At 48.4% G+C, this 18035-nt stretch overlaps 1 protein-coding gene across 3 annotated transcripts in view; it reads right to left on the reverse strand.

Moving 5' to 3' along the window:
* The window catches only part of coq8aa (coenzyme Q8A, genome duplicate a), a 45308-nt gene extending 27603 nt beyond the window's left edge, over positions 1 to 17705 (reverse strand). For 2 of the 3 annotated variants that reach the window (XM_007907209.2, XM_007907208.2), the window contains exons 1-3: positions 17596 to 17705; positions 4595 to 4794; positions 2854 to 3213 (exon numbers count right to left, since the gene is read on the reverse strand). In XM_007907209.2, the coding sequence (XP_007905400.1) occupies positions 2854 to 3213; positions 4595 to 4771 (537 nt within the window). In that variant the 5' untranslated portion in view covers positions 4772 to 4794; positions 17596 to 17705. Of the gene's footprint in view, positions 1 to 2853; positions 3214 to 4594; positions 4795 to 13095; positions 13104 to 17595 lie in introns of those variants that run through there. The other variant, XM_042332771.1, reaches the window with a different exon arrangement.
* Positions 17706 to 18035: the final 330 nt, after the last annotated feature.

Consider the following 18035-nt stretch of genomic DNA (forward strand, 5'->3'; position numbering starts at 1 on the left):
GTTTCCTGCTAATCTTTTCTCGCATAATCTCTTCGCCCCTCTTATTTCCTCTTTCACTTCTTCTCTTCTACATGCTCCCCCTTGGTGACATCATCCGCGACATAGGGTCAACTTCCTTATGTATGCGGATGACACCCAACTCTATTATCAGCATCAACCTCCATGGTTGCACACTACAACTCACCAAGTCAGTCAGGAACCTCGGTGTCTTGTTCTCAACTGTCTTTTCTCCCCCACATTCAAGCCATGAGCCGTTCTGCCTTCCCTCAACTCTGTAACATCGCCCGACTCCGCCACTACCTCAACCCTCAGGCCGCTGAAACTCTTGTTCATGCCTTCATCACCTCCAGGCTCAACTATGCAAACGCCCTGCTTGTCGGCCTTCCCAACTCCTCCCTCCACAGGCTGCAGATAATCCAGAACTCTGCAGCCCGTGTCTTCTCCCGCACCAAACTCCATGACCCCATCTCCCCCACTTTCGCCCGACTCCACTGGCTCCCTATCCTTCAGAGGATCCAATTCAAGATCCTGGTCCTCACATACAAAGCCCTCCATGGCCTCACCTCACCCTACCTCTGCGACCTCCTAACCGCTTATCAACCCGCCCATTCCTCCACTCAGCCGGCTCTGGCCTGTTCCACGGCCCCCGACCCAACCGTCCCACCATTGGCGGGAGAGCCTTCAGCCACTCTGCCCCCCACCTCTGGAATTCCATCCCCCAGTCATTCCGCCTCTGCCCCTCCTTCAAGTCCCATCTCAAGACCCTCCTCTTCGACTATGCCATCGACAACTCCCCCCTACCCCAGCTTGGGTCTGAAATGCTGTACATTGTCCAGCACCTTGGGACATTCTCCCAACGTGAAAGGCACTATACAAATGTAATCTTCTTGTTGTACTCCCTATATTCTATTTGATTATACTGTTTTTTTTTGATCTGACAGTGTCATAAGCCTCCTTTTTCTGTTTTATTTTAATCCCAATTTCCTTAGTCATCCAGGGAGGTTTGACTGTCCTACCTTTCCCCTTTGTGGGAATGTCCCCGAACTATCTCCTCCTTGAAGGCTTCTCATTGTTCGTTTGCTGTCTTACCTGCCAATCTTTCTTTCCAATCTATCTTGGCCAGGTGCCCTTTTAGCTCACTGAAATTAGCCTGCTTCCAGTTGAGGGTCTTTACCTTTGATTGACTGTTGTCCTTTTCCATAACTGTACATAATAATCCTTGCATTTGGTAAAGCACTTTATCACCTCACACTCCACCTCACCAAGCCAGTGAGGAACCAGGGCGTCTTGTTCAACCATAAACTGTCCTTTCTCCCCCGCATTCGTACCATGACCTGCTCTGCCTTCGCCCAACTCCGCAATATTGCCCGACTCCGCCACTGCCTCTCCCCTCAGGCTGCCGAAACCCTCACACATACATTTGTCACATCAAAGCTCAACTACGGAAACTCCCTCCTTGTTGGCCTGCCCAACTCTTCCCTCCACAAGGTGCAGATCATCCAGAGCTCTGCAGCTCTCGTCCTCTCCTGCACCAGGCTCCGTGACCCCATTACCCCCACCCTCGCCCGGGTTCACTGGCTTCCCATCCCTCAGAGGACAGAATTAAAAATCCTTGTCCTCACTTTCAAGACCCTCCACAGCCTTGACCCTCCTATAATAATAGTAATAATAATCCTTGCATTTGATGTAGCGCTTTTCACGTCTTCTAGACGTCTCAAAGCGCTTCACAGAATATGCTGTAAAGTGAATTGACTGTATATTTGTGAGCAAAATGCGACAGCTAATTGCGCACATCAATGTCCCACAAACAGTCATGGTTTGAAAATGACAGGCTTTCAGCCTCTGCCCCCACAATCCCTTTGCCTTTCTCCCTCACTTCAAGGCACGACTCAAGGGCCCTCCGTTTTGACCGTGCCTTCAGCCGCCCTCCTACCTCTCTGCCCTCCCTCCCCCTAACCCTGCTCCCCCACGCTCGGGTCCTGATCCCCAACTGTTCAGCACCTTGGGACGTCCTCTCGACGTGAAAGGCACTTTACTCATGTGATTTTGTTATTGTTGTTGTATTACCCTTGGAAAAACGATCCTCCAATTGACTAACAACCAGGTTCCTATTTACTGCTAGGTAAACAGAGGTGTGTACAGTAAGGAAACTTGCCCAACGTTTTGCCTTTCCCAGGAATCAAACCCAAGTCCTCTTGCTTGCGAGGCGAGCGCTCTAATCACTGAGCTACAGGTCTCCAGATATGCAAAGCAACAAATTACATTTGTGTAACACTTTTCAAATCAGGAAGACGTCCCAAGGCACTGGACATCCAGGGATTTGGACCCGAACTGGGGGCTGGGATCAGAATGGGTAGAGGGCAGGGAAGGTAGGCGTAGGAAGGTGGTCGAAGGCGCGATCCAAGAGGAGGGTCTTAAGACATTCCTTAAAGGAAACAAGGGAGGGAGCGGGGCAACGGGATTGTGGGATGGAGTTCCAAAGGGTGGGGACAGAGAGGCTGAAGGCCTGACCGCCAATGGTGGGACGGGCCAGGTGGGGGAAGTGGACCATGCCAGAGCCTGATAAGCGGAGAGGTTGATTTGGGAGTTTGCAGGTCACAGAGGTAGGAAGGCCGTGGAGAGCCTTGAAGACGAGGATGAGGATTTTGAACTCTATCCTCCGAGAAATGGGGAGCCAGTGGAGCCGGGCGAGGTGGGGGTGATGGGATCACGGAACCTGGTGCAGAAGAGGCTGCAGAGTTCTGATGATCTCCAGCTTTTGGAAAGAAGAGTTGGGAAAGCTGCCTAGATGTGATAAATGTGTGGATGCAGCAGGATAAGAGGGCACAGGTTCGGGTGGATGATCAGACTTACCATCTGTCGGTGAGGTTTGTCCGTGGGATTGACTTTCGCCTCTCTGGCTTTCTCAATGTCTTCGGCAGTCAAGCCCCCAACCGAACCGTGGTCCTGGTGAAATGCTCTCCTCTGTCCCAGCCCCGAAAACAACCTGTTAGTGTCCTGGTGTCTATCGGTAAAAAGCCTCCCCTCCCCCGTGATCCCCTGCACCTGGTCGGACGAAGACGGTGGGTTAGGGCCTGATGGTCCCCGAGAGGCTACGGTGGGGACGGAGGAGCAATCTGTTCCCAGTGCCCAGGACTCCGGGCTGGAGAGATTCCATTCCGAAGACAAATCTTCATCCAGCTGTGAGATGCGTTCCTGTTGTGTGCCGAGATCCTGTGATGGATAGAGAAGAGGTAGCAGACGATCCGGCCAGCACAATTATCAAGAGATATGGGGCAATTGGAGGTGGATAATTGGAGTTGAGGAACAGATCAGCCATGATCCTATAGAACGGCAGAACAGGCTCGATGGACTGAATGGCCTACCCTTTTTCTATGTTATTCATACCACCTCCCTTCACACTCAAACCCACCCAATCTCACCTCTGCCCACCCCCCAGCACCCGCCCGTCCTGCAGTATAGAAGAGCTTCGGCATTAGCTCCTCTCACACAAGGATGGCTGCAGTATTCATTATGGCCACGAAACAGGGTGGAAATGGAAGTGGTAGCGACAAAGGTGAGCCCAATCCTATATAACTTGATAACCATGCACATAGTTTCATAAACTGTGGAAAACTAATTTTCAAATTAAGATTGCATTCCAAGAGTTTTCCACAATTCTGCCCAAGCTGATATTTTAAGATAAAATAGTCTCACAGGCTAAGACCAGGTGGAATTTCAAATGGGGCGGGGGGATGGGAGAAAGAGAGAGAAATACTGCCTGATTTCCCCCCCCCCCCACTTTAAACCAATGAGCTCTGAGATGCAATTATGGCCTTGACTGAGATCAGCTGACTCAGCAGAGCTGTGTGTGAGGAGGAGAGAGCATGAGGAGTAGGGGTGTTGACATGGAGCTCGGGCCACACACTATTGGCTCATTCAACCAGCAAAGCAAGTCCCGACAGCTTTCTCCACGTGTGTGTATGAATTCAAACATGCGCACTACTGGCTCTAACTCACTCTGGAAAAGTAATAAATACAGCATACAGGGAAGGACCCAATCCCGACCGAATCTCACCCCCACACCAACGACACTCTGTGCCAAGTTAGCTGATCTCAGCCATGAAGGGAAAAGGGTGACTGCAATTGGCTTCAGAACCTCCTGGGCTGGGGAAGGAAGAAGCACAAAACAGTTCCACTACCAATCACTATCCTGCTGCATATGCCTCCCTCCCTCCACCCAAACAATCTCACCGTAAACCCCGAAAACATCCCTTTTGATCTTGTGCTTTGCGCAAATGGAGTTTCATATCTAGTCTCTTCTGTCTCGGCCATTGAGCACAGCTCAGCTCCAGTGTGCTCTGGAACTCTCTCCCTCAATCCCTGCGCCTTGCCCCCTCCCTCCCCACTTCAAATCCTGCCTAAAGACCTTCCTTTTTGATCGTGCTTACAGTCACCTCACCCCTCCCTCTCCCCTGGCTCGGTGTCAAGACTCCGCCACAGTTAAGCGCACAGAGACACTACTCCGCATGAAAGGCGCCATATAAAGTTGTTGTTGTGCATCTCTCCACTGTGAGATTAAAAGCAAATGCATGTGTCAGTGCAGGAGACCTACCTGGACCTTCCCCACAGCCGCACTGAAGCTTTCTTCGGTGAGCACCTGCCAGCTCCTGAGTGCAGACAGTGACTCGCCTCCAGATATGGCCTGACGCAGCTGGGCGCTCTGCATTTCCACGATGGCCTGGCTCAACTTGGCGAGGCCCCTCGCTAACATGATAACCTCGCTCGCCATCTCACGATCTGTGTTCTCTCCCGCTGCAATCCAAACAACCAATGTTAATTATTATAAACAACAATTCTTGTATTTCATATTGGCAGCCGATGTTGAAACATCTCAAAGTGTCTCATTGGGAATTGTTACAATAATAATAATCCTTGCATTTGATATAGTATCTTATCAGGTTCTTGAGACGTCTCAAAGCACTTTACAGAATATACTGTAAAGTGAGTTGACTTTATATTTTGTTATTATGATTACTTTTTTTGAAGGGATTATTACCCCTGGTTATTATTGAAGGGATTACTACTACAAAGTTATGAAGTATAATAGCTGTATAGAAATTGGCTGCTGAGTTTCGCCCACAAATATAAGTCAATATTCTGTGAAGCACTTTGAGACGTTTAGAAGACGTGAAAAGGGCTATATCACATGCAAGGATCATTATTATTATTTTGTAGTCAAACACTGCGATCAATTTGCACACAGCAAGGTTCCACAAAATAACCATGAAGTGTGTAACCAAGGACCACCGGGAGAAACTCTTTTCAAAATAAAGATGTCCCTACATAGGTTTTGTTTGTTATTTTGCTCAGGCAGGTGTCTTGACACATGCAGAAACCCATCACCATGCTTAAGTGCATCGAAACCAAGCTGAAGTTTCTGTGCATCCCACCTACACATGGAAATCCCAGTGATAAATTGTTTGAATGGAATGTGACTCTCTCCCTGGAGGGACACATCCTGTTTACCTAATTCCATAGAGTATTAGGCGCAGGTTGGCAAGAGCCAAGGCTTGGGGACCCCAGAGTGTGAGTTGGGGTAACTGCTGGACTCTAACCAGCTAAACCACATAGCTTGCCATTGATATTGCTATCTGGCAAGGTTTCCCGCTATTTGTCCAGCTAGGACCATCCCAGCGACTGGTCTGCCCTTCCAGGTCCTGTCAATGAGCAACCCTGGGCTGAGCTGTCACCAGAGACCCCCACAGAGACCTCTCACAATTCCAATATTCCATTGGCAGGGTTTCAACACCTGACATTTTTTTCCAAGAGATGGGAGTGCTAACAACTGAAGCAAACTGACACTTCATTAACATACAAAGATCAATGCAGCGTAAATCACTTCCTCAGGTGATTTACAATTAATTGTCTGGGCTAGAGGGACATTAGAGCAAACCCCCCCACCCCCCAAGCCATTGCCTGTGTGTGAGAAACATTTGTTTTAACATTTATGAAGAAACACCATTGTGGAAACTTCCACAATGCAGCCTTGATTCAGAATAATAATAATCCTTGCATTTGATATAGCGCTTTTCACGTCGGGAGGACATCCCAAAGCGCTTCACAGAATATACTGTAAAGTGAATTGACTGTATATTTGTGGGCGAACGCGGCAGCCAATTGCGCACAGCAATGTCCCACAAACAGTCGTAGATTGAAAATGACCAATTTATTATTGTTTTTGGTTTTGGAGGGATTATTATTAGGCTCTGTGTGGAGTAAGGAAACTTGCCCAAGGTTTCGCCCTCTGCCTGGAATTGAACTCAGGTCTCTCACTTGCAAAGTGAGTGCTCTAACCACTGAGCTACGGACTCTACAAAGCCAGTTTTCCACAGTTCCCAAATTAGTAATAACAATAATAATCCTTGCATTTCATTTAGCACTTTTCTCGTCATCGAGACGTCTCAAAGCGCTTCACAGAATATACTGCAAAGTGAACTGACTGTATATTTGTGGGGGAAACGCGGCAGCCAATTGCGCACAGCGGTGTCCCACAAACAGTCATGGATTGAGTGACCAAATTATTATTGGGTTTTTTCTTGAGGGATTATTATCAGGCGTGTGGAGTAAGGAAAGTTGCCCAAGGTTTCTCTTTGACCGTGCCTTCAGCTCTCCTCTCGACTCTCTACCCCCTCCTCGCTCCCTCCCTCCCTTCCCTCCCCTCACCCTGACCATTTCCCCCCTGCTCGGGTCCTGACCCAACTGTACAGCGCCTTGGGATGTCCTCCCGACGTGAAAGGCGCTCAATAAATGGAATCTTGTTGTTGTTGTTTCACCCTACCGGGAATCGAACCCAGGTCTCTCACTTGTGAGGCGAGTGCTCTAACCACTGAGCCACAGGACTCCACCAAATTAAGTCTACATTTTCCTCCTTTCTGCACAATCTTACATTGTAAGACAAAATGGCCCACAGGGCTGCCTAGATGGAATTTTAGGCCTCTCAGTAAGAGGGCAGCACACTCTACACCCCATCAAACAACCAGCCAACGCTCACTGACTGGCTTTGTATAAAGAATACCCACCTCTGTTTACCTAGCAGTAAATGGGAACCCAGTTGTTAGTCGATTGGCGGATCGCTTTTCCCAGGAGTAATAATCCCTTCAAAAATATATATATAATAATTTGGTCACTCAATCCACAACTGTTTGTGGGACACTGCTGTGTACAATTGGCTGCCACCTTCTGCCCACAAAATATACAATATACTTCACAGTATATTCTGTGAAGTGTTTTGAGAGATTATTTGCAAGATCCAGGAGAGAAGCACCACAAGTGCAAGGAAAGGGAGAATGACCCAGATTAAAAAGAAAAACACCATCACAGATAACTACAAGAAAAAACATTGCTCAAAGACGATGTGGTGTGAGGCAGAAAACAAGAACACCACATCATGAGGCAGAAATAGAAGTGATTTACCAGGCAAATTAATCCAATGAGTGTGCAGCCATTCCAAGCACGTACCCACCCCACAGACAGGAAAGGAAATACACGGAACCCGATTGCAATGCGTTTTCTTACCTCAGTTCCTAAACTTGTGGCTCACCAGCCCCACACTGTTCAAAAGTTTAGTAAGATCACAATAAACCACTGCATACACACACAACTCACAAATACAGATATACTTAGGAGTCCTGTAGCTTCTCTCTCCCTCCACTTTCAAATCCCGCCTAAAGACCTTCCTTTTTGATCGTGCTTATGGTCACATCCCCCCTCCCTCTCCCACTGGCTCGATGTCAGACTGCCACTGTCAAGCGCTCCAGGACACTGCCCCACATGACGGGCACTATATAAATGCAAGTTGTTGTTGTAGCCTAGTGGTTAGAGCACTTGCCTTGCAAGTGAGAGTATGTATTGTTATATATAGCTACAGAGATTGACAGGAGAGATACACACACACATTCATAAAAAAAACATATTCCTTGTGACCAATAGAGTTCCTCCCATAGCCATCCCTGACTCTAGACACAGTGGATGAGTGATGGAGGGCCCTGGGTGGGTAGGGAGAAGCAGCGTCACAGCTCCTGTACAGTGAACCACTTGGTGGACTCGCTATCTCAACAAACCCTTCCCATTCTGCAGTTTGTGATACGTTATGCCTGAGTTTTATCACATGGGGTGTTTATACTATAATAGTTGCTCAACAATGCTGTAAGGTGTGCTGTAACAATCCTGGGTGAACCCTCCTTCACTCTTTCCACCATAATCTCCACTTAATCTGTAGAAGAACCACCAAAGGCACTGAGCTATGTCATCGCCTTGAAATTCAGGTGCAAGAGTTTGCATTTTACTGCCAGGTTATACACAGTTGACAGCAGCCATTTGACACACAACAGAGCTCCGCAACAGCCATGAGGTGAGTGACAAGTGACTTGAACAAGTCACTGCACTTGGGACGTCCTTCCAATGTGTGTTGCCTGTGCGTGTGTGTGCGCGCGCGCGAATGTGTTTTCAGTGTGTGTCGCCAGTGTGTGTGTGTGTGTTGCCAGTGTGTGTTGCTTGTGTGTGCGTTGCCAGTGTGTGTGTGTGTTGCCAGTGTGTGTGTGTATACGTGTTGCCTGTGTCTGTGTGGGTGTAGTGTGTGTGTTGCCTGTGTCTGTGTGGGTGTAGTGTGTGTGTTGCCTGTGTGTGTGTGGGTGTAGTGTGTGTGTTGCCTGTGTGTGTTGCCTGCGTGTGTGTGGTGTGGCATGTGTGTTGCCTGTGCGCGTTGCCCGTGTGTCTGTGCGCGTTGCCCGTGTGTCTGTGCGCGTTGCCCGTGTGTCTGTGCGCGTTGCCCGTGTGTCTGTGCGCGTTGCCCGTGTGTGTGCGTGTTGCCAGTGCGCGTTGCCAGTGTGTGAGTTGCCTGTGTGTGTGTCCGCGTTGTGTGTGTGTCCGCGTTGCCTGTGTGTGTGTCCGCGTTGCCTGTGTGGGTGTAGTGCGTGTGTTACCTGTGTGTGTTGCCTGCGTGTATGTGGTGTGGCATGTGTGTTGCCTGTGTGTGCTGCCTCTGCATATTGCCTGTGTGTCTGTGCTGTGCGTGTTGCCTGTGTATCTGCGCATGTTGCCTGTGAGTGCTGCCTACGTGTGTGAGTGCTGCCTACGTGTGTGCATGTTGCCTACGTGTGTGCATGTTGCCTACGTGTGTGCATGTGCGTGTGTGTTGCCTGTGTGTGTGCCTTGCCTGTGTGTGTGCCTTGCCTGTGTGTTGTGCGTGTTGCCTGCGCGTGTTGCCTGCGCGTGTTGCCTGCGCGTGTTTGGTGTGCCCTGCGTGTGTTGCCTGTGCGTGTTGCCTGTGCGTGTTGCCTGTGGGTGCGTGTTGCCTGTGGGTGCGTGTTGCCAGTGTGTATGTGTGTTGCCAGTGTGTATGTGTGTTGCCAGTGTATGTGTGTTGCCAGTGTGTGTATTTGTGCTGCAGTGTCTGTGTGTCTGCTGCATGTATATGTGCTGCCTGTGTGCGTGGCCTGTGTGGTGTGGGCTTGTGTGTGTGTTGCCTGTGTGTGTGGTGTGGCCTATATGTGTGTGTTTCCTGTGTACGTGTGGTTTGGCCTGTGTTTGTGTGTTGCCTGTGTGTGTTGCCTCTCTGTGTGTGCGTGTTGCCTCTCTGTGTGTGCGTGTTGCCTCTCTGTGTGTGCGTGTTGCCTGTGTGTGTGCGTGTTGCCTGTGTGTGTGCGTGTTGCTTGAGTGTGTTGCCTGTGTGTGTGTGTGTGGTCAGCGTGTGTGTGTGGAGTAGCCTCAGTGTGTGTTGCCTGTGTGTATGTACGTGTGCATGGCCTGTGCATGTGTGGTGTGGCAAGGTGTTTGTGTGTGTGTTGCCTGTGTGTGTTTATGTTGCCTGTGGGTGTGGCCTATATGTGTGTGTTGTCTGGGTGTGTGTGGTTTGGCCTGTGTTTGTGTGTTGCCTGTGTGTGTGTTTGTGTGTTGCCTGTGTGTGTGTGTTGCCTGTGTGTGTGTGTGTGTGTGTTGCCTGTGGGTGTGCGCGTGTTGCCTGTGGGTGTGCGCGTGTTGCCTGTGGGTGTGCGCGTGTTGCCTGTGGGTGTGTGTTGCCAGTGTCTGTGTGTATGCTGCCTGTGTATGTGTGTGAGTTGCCTCTGTGTGTTGCCAGTGTGTGTGTTTATGTTGCCTGTGTGTGTGGCCTGTGTGTGTATTGTGTGTGTTGCCAGTGTGAGTGTCTGACTGTAGTGGACCTACATTTACCCTCACTAGCCTATTCCGCTTAATATATTTGTAAAAACTTTTACAATTTGACTTAATGTTCCTAGCGAGCTTACCCTCAAACTCCTTTATAATAATAATAATCCTTGCATTTGATATAGCGCTTTTCTCGCTCTTAATCAGTTTTTTAGTTTTATTTTGCTGGTTTCTAAAACTCTCCCAATCTTCAGTTTTACCGCTTTTCTTGGCAGTTTTATAAGCCTTTTCTTTTAATTTGATGCTTTCCCTAACTGCTCTAGTTAGCCACGGATGACTTGCTTTCCCTGTGGTACTCTTATTCCGCAAGGGAATATGTGAGCGCTGAGAATTATGCACTACATCCTTAAATATTTGCCACTGTTGGTCTACATTTTTACCTTTTAATCTTATTCTCCAGTCTATTTTACCTAAATCTTTCCTCATACCTATAAAATTAGTCTTATTCAGAATACTGACCTCAGATTTAACTATATCCCTCTCTAACTTAATGCAGAATTCAATCATATTGTGATCACTTTGCCCTACAGGATTCTTAATACCTACACTGCCGACTAGCCCTGTTCCGTTACACAAAACAAGGTCTAGGATGGCCTGTCCCCTAGTTGGTTCCTCGGCTGCTCTAGAAAATTCTCTCTCATACACTCAATGAACTCTTCTTCTGACCNTTTTTTTCCCGATTTGGTTTTCCCAATCTATGTGGAGATTGAAATCACCCACTATTATCGCTTTACCTTTCCTACAGGCTCCACTGATTTCTTGATTGATACCCTGTGCTATATTGTTTGGGGGTCTATAAACCACTCCCATTAATATTTTCTGCCCTTTATTATTTTTTATTTCCACCCAAATTGTCTCAACCTCCTGGTCATTGGATTTCAGATCCTTCCTCTCCACTGCTTTTATTTCATCCCTAATTAACAGGGCTACCCCCCACACCTCTCCCCCCCCCACCTCGTTTCCCACAGTACCTATCTTTCCTGTGTGTGTGTGCGCTGCCTGTGTGTGGCCTGCGTGCGTGTGTGGCCTGCGTGCGTGTGTGGCCTGCGTGCGTGTGCACGCGGGTGCCGCCTGTGTGGGTGTGTGCATTGCCTGTGCGGGTGTGTGCATTGCCTGTATGGGTGGACTGTGTGTGCGTGGCCTGCATGTGTCTGTTGCCTGTGCGTCACCTGTGCGGGTGTGTGCATTGCCTGTGTGAGTGGCCTGTGTGTGTGTGGCCTGCATGTGTCTGTTGCCTGTGCAGGTGTGTGTGTTGCCTGTGTGCATTGCCTGCATGCGTGCGTGGCCTGCGTGTGTGCGCACGTGGGTGCCGCCTGTGCGGGTGTGTGCGTTGCTTGTGTGGGTGGCCTGCATGCTGTTGCCTGTGCGTGTACTTCTGTGGCCTGCGTGCATGGGTGGGGCCTGCGTGTGTGTGGTCTGCGTGTGTTGCCTGAGTGTGTGTTGCCTGAGTGTGTGTGTGTGGTGCCTGTGCACGCGCGTGGCCTGGGCGTGTGGGTGCACATGGGTGGCCTGCGCGCGTGGGTGGCCCGCGGGCATGTGGCCTATGTGTGTGTGGCCTATGTGTGTGTGTTGCCTGTGTGCATGGGTGTGCGCGGGCGGGTGGCGCGTGGCCTGTGTGTGTGTGCGCGCGGACGCGTGCAGCCTGTTGCGTGTGGGTCGGCAGGTGTATATTGCCTGTGTGTGCGTATTTCTGTACATGCTGTTGTGCTTTGTGTGTATTGCATGTAGTTTGACTGTGCATATCGAAGGTGCAGGTATGGTGCCTCCGTGTGCACATATTGTTTATGTATAAATACAGTGTAGATGGCTTTTGTCCTCTACCTAATAAACCAGGGTTTGCTGCCAATTGTAGGTCATTCTGATGCCTGGCTGAGATCAGCTAACACTTCTATGTTTGCTTGGTGGGGTCTGTCTTACACTGATTACCAGAAAGATTTTTTATTTAGCCAATTGTAGCTTTGCTTTCCTGAATTGATAACTGCATTAACCAAATCCCCCATTTCTCCCCCTTCCGATCGGGCTTGCACTGTGTAACAGAATAACGTGAACCTGGGTTGTGCAATGTTGCCCGTTGGCTCTTTCACTCTGTCATAGATGCTGTCCTGCCATTGAACTCTCGCTGTGGAATCTCTGCTGATGTGGCTACAATATTAAACTGTGTCATGGTACCAGGCCTTGGAGCTCATGTTCTCATCATGACAGTGGAGCACAGGGCTGGTTTTCTACTAACCATGGGATTGGGATCTGTTGGACTGAGTGGTTACATAGAGGGTTATAGAAACAGGTTGCCTGGATTTAGTGACCAATTTTTTTTCCAAGGGATTTTTACCCCTGGAAAAGCGAGCTACAAATCAACTAACAAGTTCCTACTTACTGCTAGCTAAACAGGGGAGTGTGGAGGAAGGAAACTTGCCCAATGTTTCACCCTGCCTGGGAATCAGACCTCGGTCCTCTCGCTTGCGACAAGTGTACTCTAACCACTAAGCTACACAGGACTGCTTTTTGAAAGCAGCGAGTCCTCTGATTTTCTGCAGTTAATTGACAGCCTGACGCAGTTCATAGCACTCTCACCTCTGAGTGTAAAGGTCATGGGTTCAAGCCAGACTTGACCTCGCAGTGTAAGCTGACACTCCGATGCAGTGCTGGCCTTGCAAGCAAGAGAGGACCTGGGTTTGATTCCCAGGCAGGGCGAAACGTTGGATAAGTTTTCTTACTCCACAAGCCTCTGTTAACCTAACAGTCAGTAGGAACCCGTTTGTCACACATACACACTAAGCTGAGACTCCAATACAGTGCTGGGGGGATGGCGGGGGGGGCACTATCTGAAAACAGAAGGGAGTTTCTTCCCGGTGTTCTGGCTAACAAATCCCCCAAATAAAATTGGTTACTCACTCCTTGTTTGTGCGACATTGCTATGCACAACTGGCTGCCGTGTTTCACCCACAAAATACAGTCAATCCACTTTACAGTATATCCTGTGAAGAGCTTTGAGACATCTGAACGACATGAAATACAAGGATTATTATTAGGTGCTGTTAGGGTTGCACTTCTGGTGCACATTGTTCAAAGAGCTGAAGTGGAGTGATTGGTGAATTCTTGGTGCTGATATTGACCTAATCAGGAGTGGGGGAGAAATTGTGAAGAGGAGCAGGGAGAAGTTATTCATTCTCAGCACTGGCACTAATCACCTCACCTGGCACATACAAACATTCATTTGAAAAGGAAAGCAGACATTCAGTGGGAATAGTCATCAAACTGTGTGAATTACCTGCTGTCTAAACCTGCCTGATCAAACAAAAATAATTTAATACTTGCATTTGATATTGCTCCTTATCACATGGTCTGAAAGCACTTGACGGATTTAACTATGTATTTTGTGGGCAAAACTTAGCAGCCAATTGCACACAGCAGTGTCCCACAAACAATCATGAAAGCAAGTGGCCAAATTTATTTAGGGGACCTGTCAACCAGGACACTAGGAGAAACTCGAACAGTAGTACAACTTGCACTTATACTGAGGACGTTAATGTAGCGTGAAAATCTCAAGGTGCTTGTCCATTGGGAGCACTGAGCTGGGAGATGGGACGGTTAGGCTGACAATCAAAAACATGGTCAAGAAGATATGATTTTAGTTGGGATTAAAGCAGGTAAAAAGGACGTGAGGCAAAGAGATTTTGAAAAGAGTTCCAGAGGACAGAAGTGTCATAGCTGAAGGATTAGTCATCAACGGAGGGATGGAGGGAATGAGGGACAAGGAATTACAGCAGGAACTTTTAAATTTGCCCAAATTGGAGACTGGGATCCAGTGGAGGCTGGCAAGGAAAAGTATAATGAGTTTGCAGAGCCTGGTGTAGGGGTAAGATTGTTGCTGGTTGATTGGCGGATCGCTTTCTGGGGGTAATAATCGCTTCAAAAAAAATGTTTAGTCACTCAATCAACGACTGTTTGTGGGACATTGCTGTGCATAGTTGGCTGCCGTTTTTCACCCACTAAATATACAATCAATTCACTTTACAGTATATTATGTGAAGCACTTCAAGACGTCTCGAAGACCTGATAAGGCACTATAACAAATGCAAGGTTTATTATTATAGATATAGGCTGCTGATGTCCAATCTATTTTGGAAGTACCCCCCACCAAAGCCTGCTGGATACAGTGAGGCATTGGGTAACGCAGACAGGAAAGGCTGCAAATTCATATCGTGGTCTGTTCTGGGAGAGCTGATCTCAGCTGTGCAGCAATTGGGGCTACAACCGCAACTGGTCTCAACAAAGCCTGGTTTATTAGGAAGGCAGGCAAAACTGGCAAAAAATACTGTACCCAGAGATTCTCCCTACTGGAAAGTGTGGGTACTGTATGAGAACAGAACTGGAACTCATTTGTGATTCCCCCCAAATTAAGAGTATCAAGGGATATGGGGCAAGGGCAGGTATTTCAAGCTGAGGTACAGATCAACTATGATCTTATAGAATGGCAGAACAAGCTTGAGGGCCTGAATGGCCTATTCCTGTTTCGATGTTTCCAAGTACCTACTGACATTCACTGTGTAGTAACTCTAAGCCCAGTAAAACAAAACAATGTGTGCATGTGTAGGGGTTGGGGGGGGGGGGGGAAGGTTGTTTCAAATTAACAAATATTGAACTTGAATTGGATTTCAATAAAATTCTGTAAGGGGGAAAAAGTACTGCAAAGAGTTAGGGCACAAGTTATAACTCACCATGTTTTCACCCCCTCCCCCATTTCCAAACAACTGGGCTGCAATTGATGCACAAGCACACAAACAAGCAACGAAGTGACGAGATTGCTATTACATGTGCATTGCAACGTCTTCTGAGGTACTTATGTTACTGACAATGCAACCTGACCCAAGGGCTGGTTTGTTTCCTCTTCAGAGGAAATGACAACACATCTAACAATTTCAAAACCATACTTAAAAAAGGAACTTAAAAAACATAGGAAAAGTCTATTGTGCGTCATCTGATGAAAGTGAGTTAATTTCTTTCTCTCCTTTGGATCATATCAATCAGCAACCCCACACATATGGTATTAATAAGCCATAGTGGAAATCCTGTTGCTCAGTGGTTAGAGCACTCGCCCCACAAGCGAGAGGACCTAGGTCCGATTCCCGGCCAGGGCAAGTTGGGCAAGTTTCCTTACTCCACACTTCTCTATTCATTGAGCATTAAGTAGCAACCTGGTTGGTAGTCGATTGGCAGATCGCTTTTCCAGAGGTAATAATCCACAACTGTTTGTGGGACACTGCTGTGCGTAATGATTGCCGTGTTTTGCCCACAAAATATACAGGGGAAGGGAGGGGAGGAAAGAGGGGGGAAGAGGGTGGGGTGGTGGGAAAGGGGGAGGGGGAGGAAGGTTTTTTGAAGCAGTTTTGTGTGACATCCCACACGTTTTACACGCGTTAACTGTTCCAAGGCGAAAACCCAAATACACAAAAGCCAAGCCATGATGAGCGGTATCCAAGCTCAATAAACATTCAGCTCCCACCAAAACATACACACACACGCTTGCTGATATGATCAAATGAGCCTGAAAATACTAACCCTCCATCCACTCCCCCAAGAAAATCACTAGTTTAAGTGGCATCTGGATGGCAGTAATCCCCTTAACCATATCACAACCCCACGCCCCGCGAAAAAAAAAACTGTGCCTCCAAGGGGAAAAACACTGAAGAGAAAGAAACGGGAGTTTTTTTAACGTTGGCTTCCCAGCTGGCGGGTACACTCTTGTTTACTGGGACGACACGACCTCTCTCTCTCGCTTTGCAAAGTCCTGGCCAAACACATTACAATTGAGATTTTTTTTAAAAAGCAACTCAACTGTGAATTGAATTGTCTGTTTCTGCCTCATCCAATTTACATATTAAATGTCCACATATTGTATATGTTAAAAGGATCATTATTACATAAAATACTATTTTCTTTTTTTAAATGTAAATATCAAATTTCACACATTATATATGTTTAAAAATTATTACTGTATGAAGTATTATTTAAGTGCTTTAAGTGGTGGTAATGGTGGGGTGAGGGGGAGATAAGTTATATACTAAAGTATTAATGTAAAGTATTAATTACATGTTTTTTTAAGTGGTAGTAATGTGTTGGAGGATGAATTTCAGCAATGAATTGCATGCATTAAATTAAATGCAAATGACTAGATTTCTTTCGAGACAAAAGTTGGACTTTAAATAAAGTAATTTGAAAAATAAAATACGTGGCAAACATAACACACGACCACCCCCCTCACACACACACACAACCCCCCCTCACACACACACACAACCCCCCCTCACACACACAACCCCCCCTCACACACACACACAACCCCCCCTCACACACAACCCCCCCTCACACACACACACAACCCCCCTCACACACACACACACACACAACCCCCCCTCACACACACACACACACACAACCCCCCCTCACACACACACCACAACCCCCCCTCACACACACACACAACCCCCCCTCACACACACACACACAACCCCCCCTCACACACACACAAACCCCCCCTCACACACACACACACACACCCCCCCTCACACACACACACACCCCCCCTCACACACATCCACACCCCCCCCTCACACACACACACAGCCCCCCTCACACACACACACACAACCCCCCCTCACACACACACACAACCCCCCCTCACACACACACACAACCCCCCCTCACACACACACACAACCCCCCCTCACACACACACACAACCCCCCCTCACACACACACACAACCCCCCCTCACACACACCACACACACAACCCCCCCTCACACACACACACAACCCCCCTCACACACGACCCCCCCTCACACACACAACCCCCCCTCACACACACAACCCCCCCTCACACACACAACCCCCCCTCACACACCCCCCCCTCACACACACACACAACCCCCCCTCACACAACCCCCCCTCACACACACACACAACCCCCCTCACACACACACACACAACCCCCCCTCACACACACAACCCCCCTCACACACACAACCCCCTCACACAACCCCCCTCACACAACCCCCCCTCACACACACACACAGCCATAGTTTGAATAACTTTTTCCTCCCTCTGGAGGAGGGAACGGCAGCTTCAGTAAATCACACTAAAACCACCGCATTTTATGGTATCAGTTGCAATGTCGAATTAGGAAACAGCCGAACAAACCCTTTCATTTATTTCAAATTTAAAAACATTAAAAGGCCTTTTTTTTTGTTCCTTTATCATACACTATATTATAGAGTTATACAAACAATGCGAAACAAACGCTATACAGCAATTAAGGGTTAGGGTGGAAAAGGGGAGAAAAAAAAGACATGGCAAAGCATTACAATACGCCCCACTCCAACACAGCAGCTTACCCCGGGCTCGAGCTCGGGCTGGACTGGGACTGCCTTCACTGCGGGTCCGCGCAGCGCCAACAGCCACCGCACGCGCTCCGACCGTCGCCACTCCCCTCCTCACAAACAAGGCGGCTCCATGTCCCGCCCGCCGCCTTCTCATTGGTCGCCCTCACGCTATCAATCGCTCTCGATTGGTCAATCTATGTGTCAATCGTTGAGGCGCTTCCGCCCCTTCCACAACAAGTCGCCTCTGAGCTTCCATGTCCCGCCGCCCGCCCTTCCTCCGCCTTCCTATTGGTCATCCTTACGCTGTCAATCTTATGACTCGGCTCTCTCTTGGTCGATCAATGTGTCAATCATCAGGCGGGTGGGGGCGCAGCAGCTCCCTCCGTTGATTGGTTACATGTCCATCACGGAACCGTGCTTTTTGATTGGTCGAACTTATTGTCAATCAACGG

The sequence above is a fragment of the Callorhinchus milii genome, unplaced genomic scaffold (assembly GCF_018977255.1).
Source record: "Callorhinchus milii isolate IMCB2004 unplaced genomic scaffold, IMCB_Cmil_1.0 Scaffold3, whole genome shotgun sequence".
NCBI classification, from domain to species: Eukaryota; Metazoa; Chordata; class Chondrichthyes; order Chimaeriformes; family Callorhinchidae; genus Callorhinchus; species Callorhinchus milii.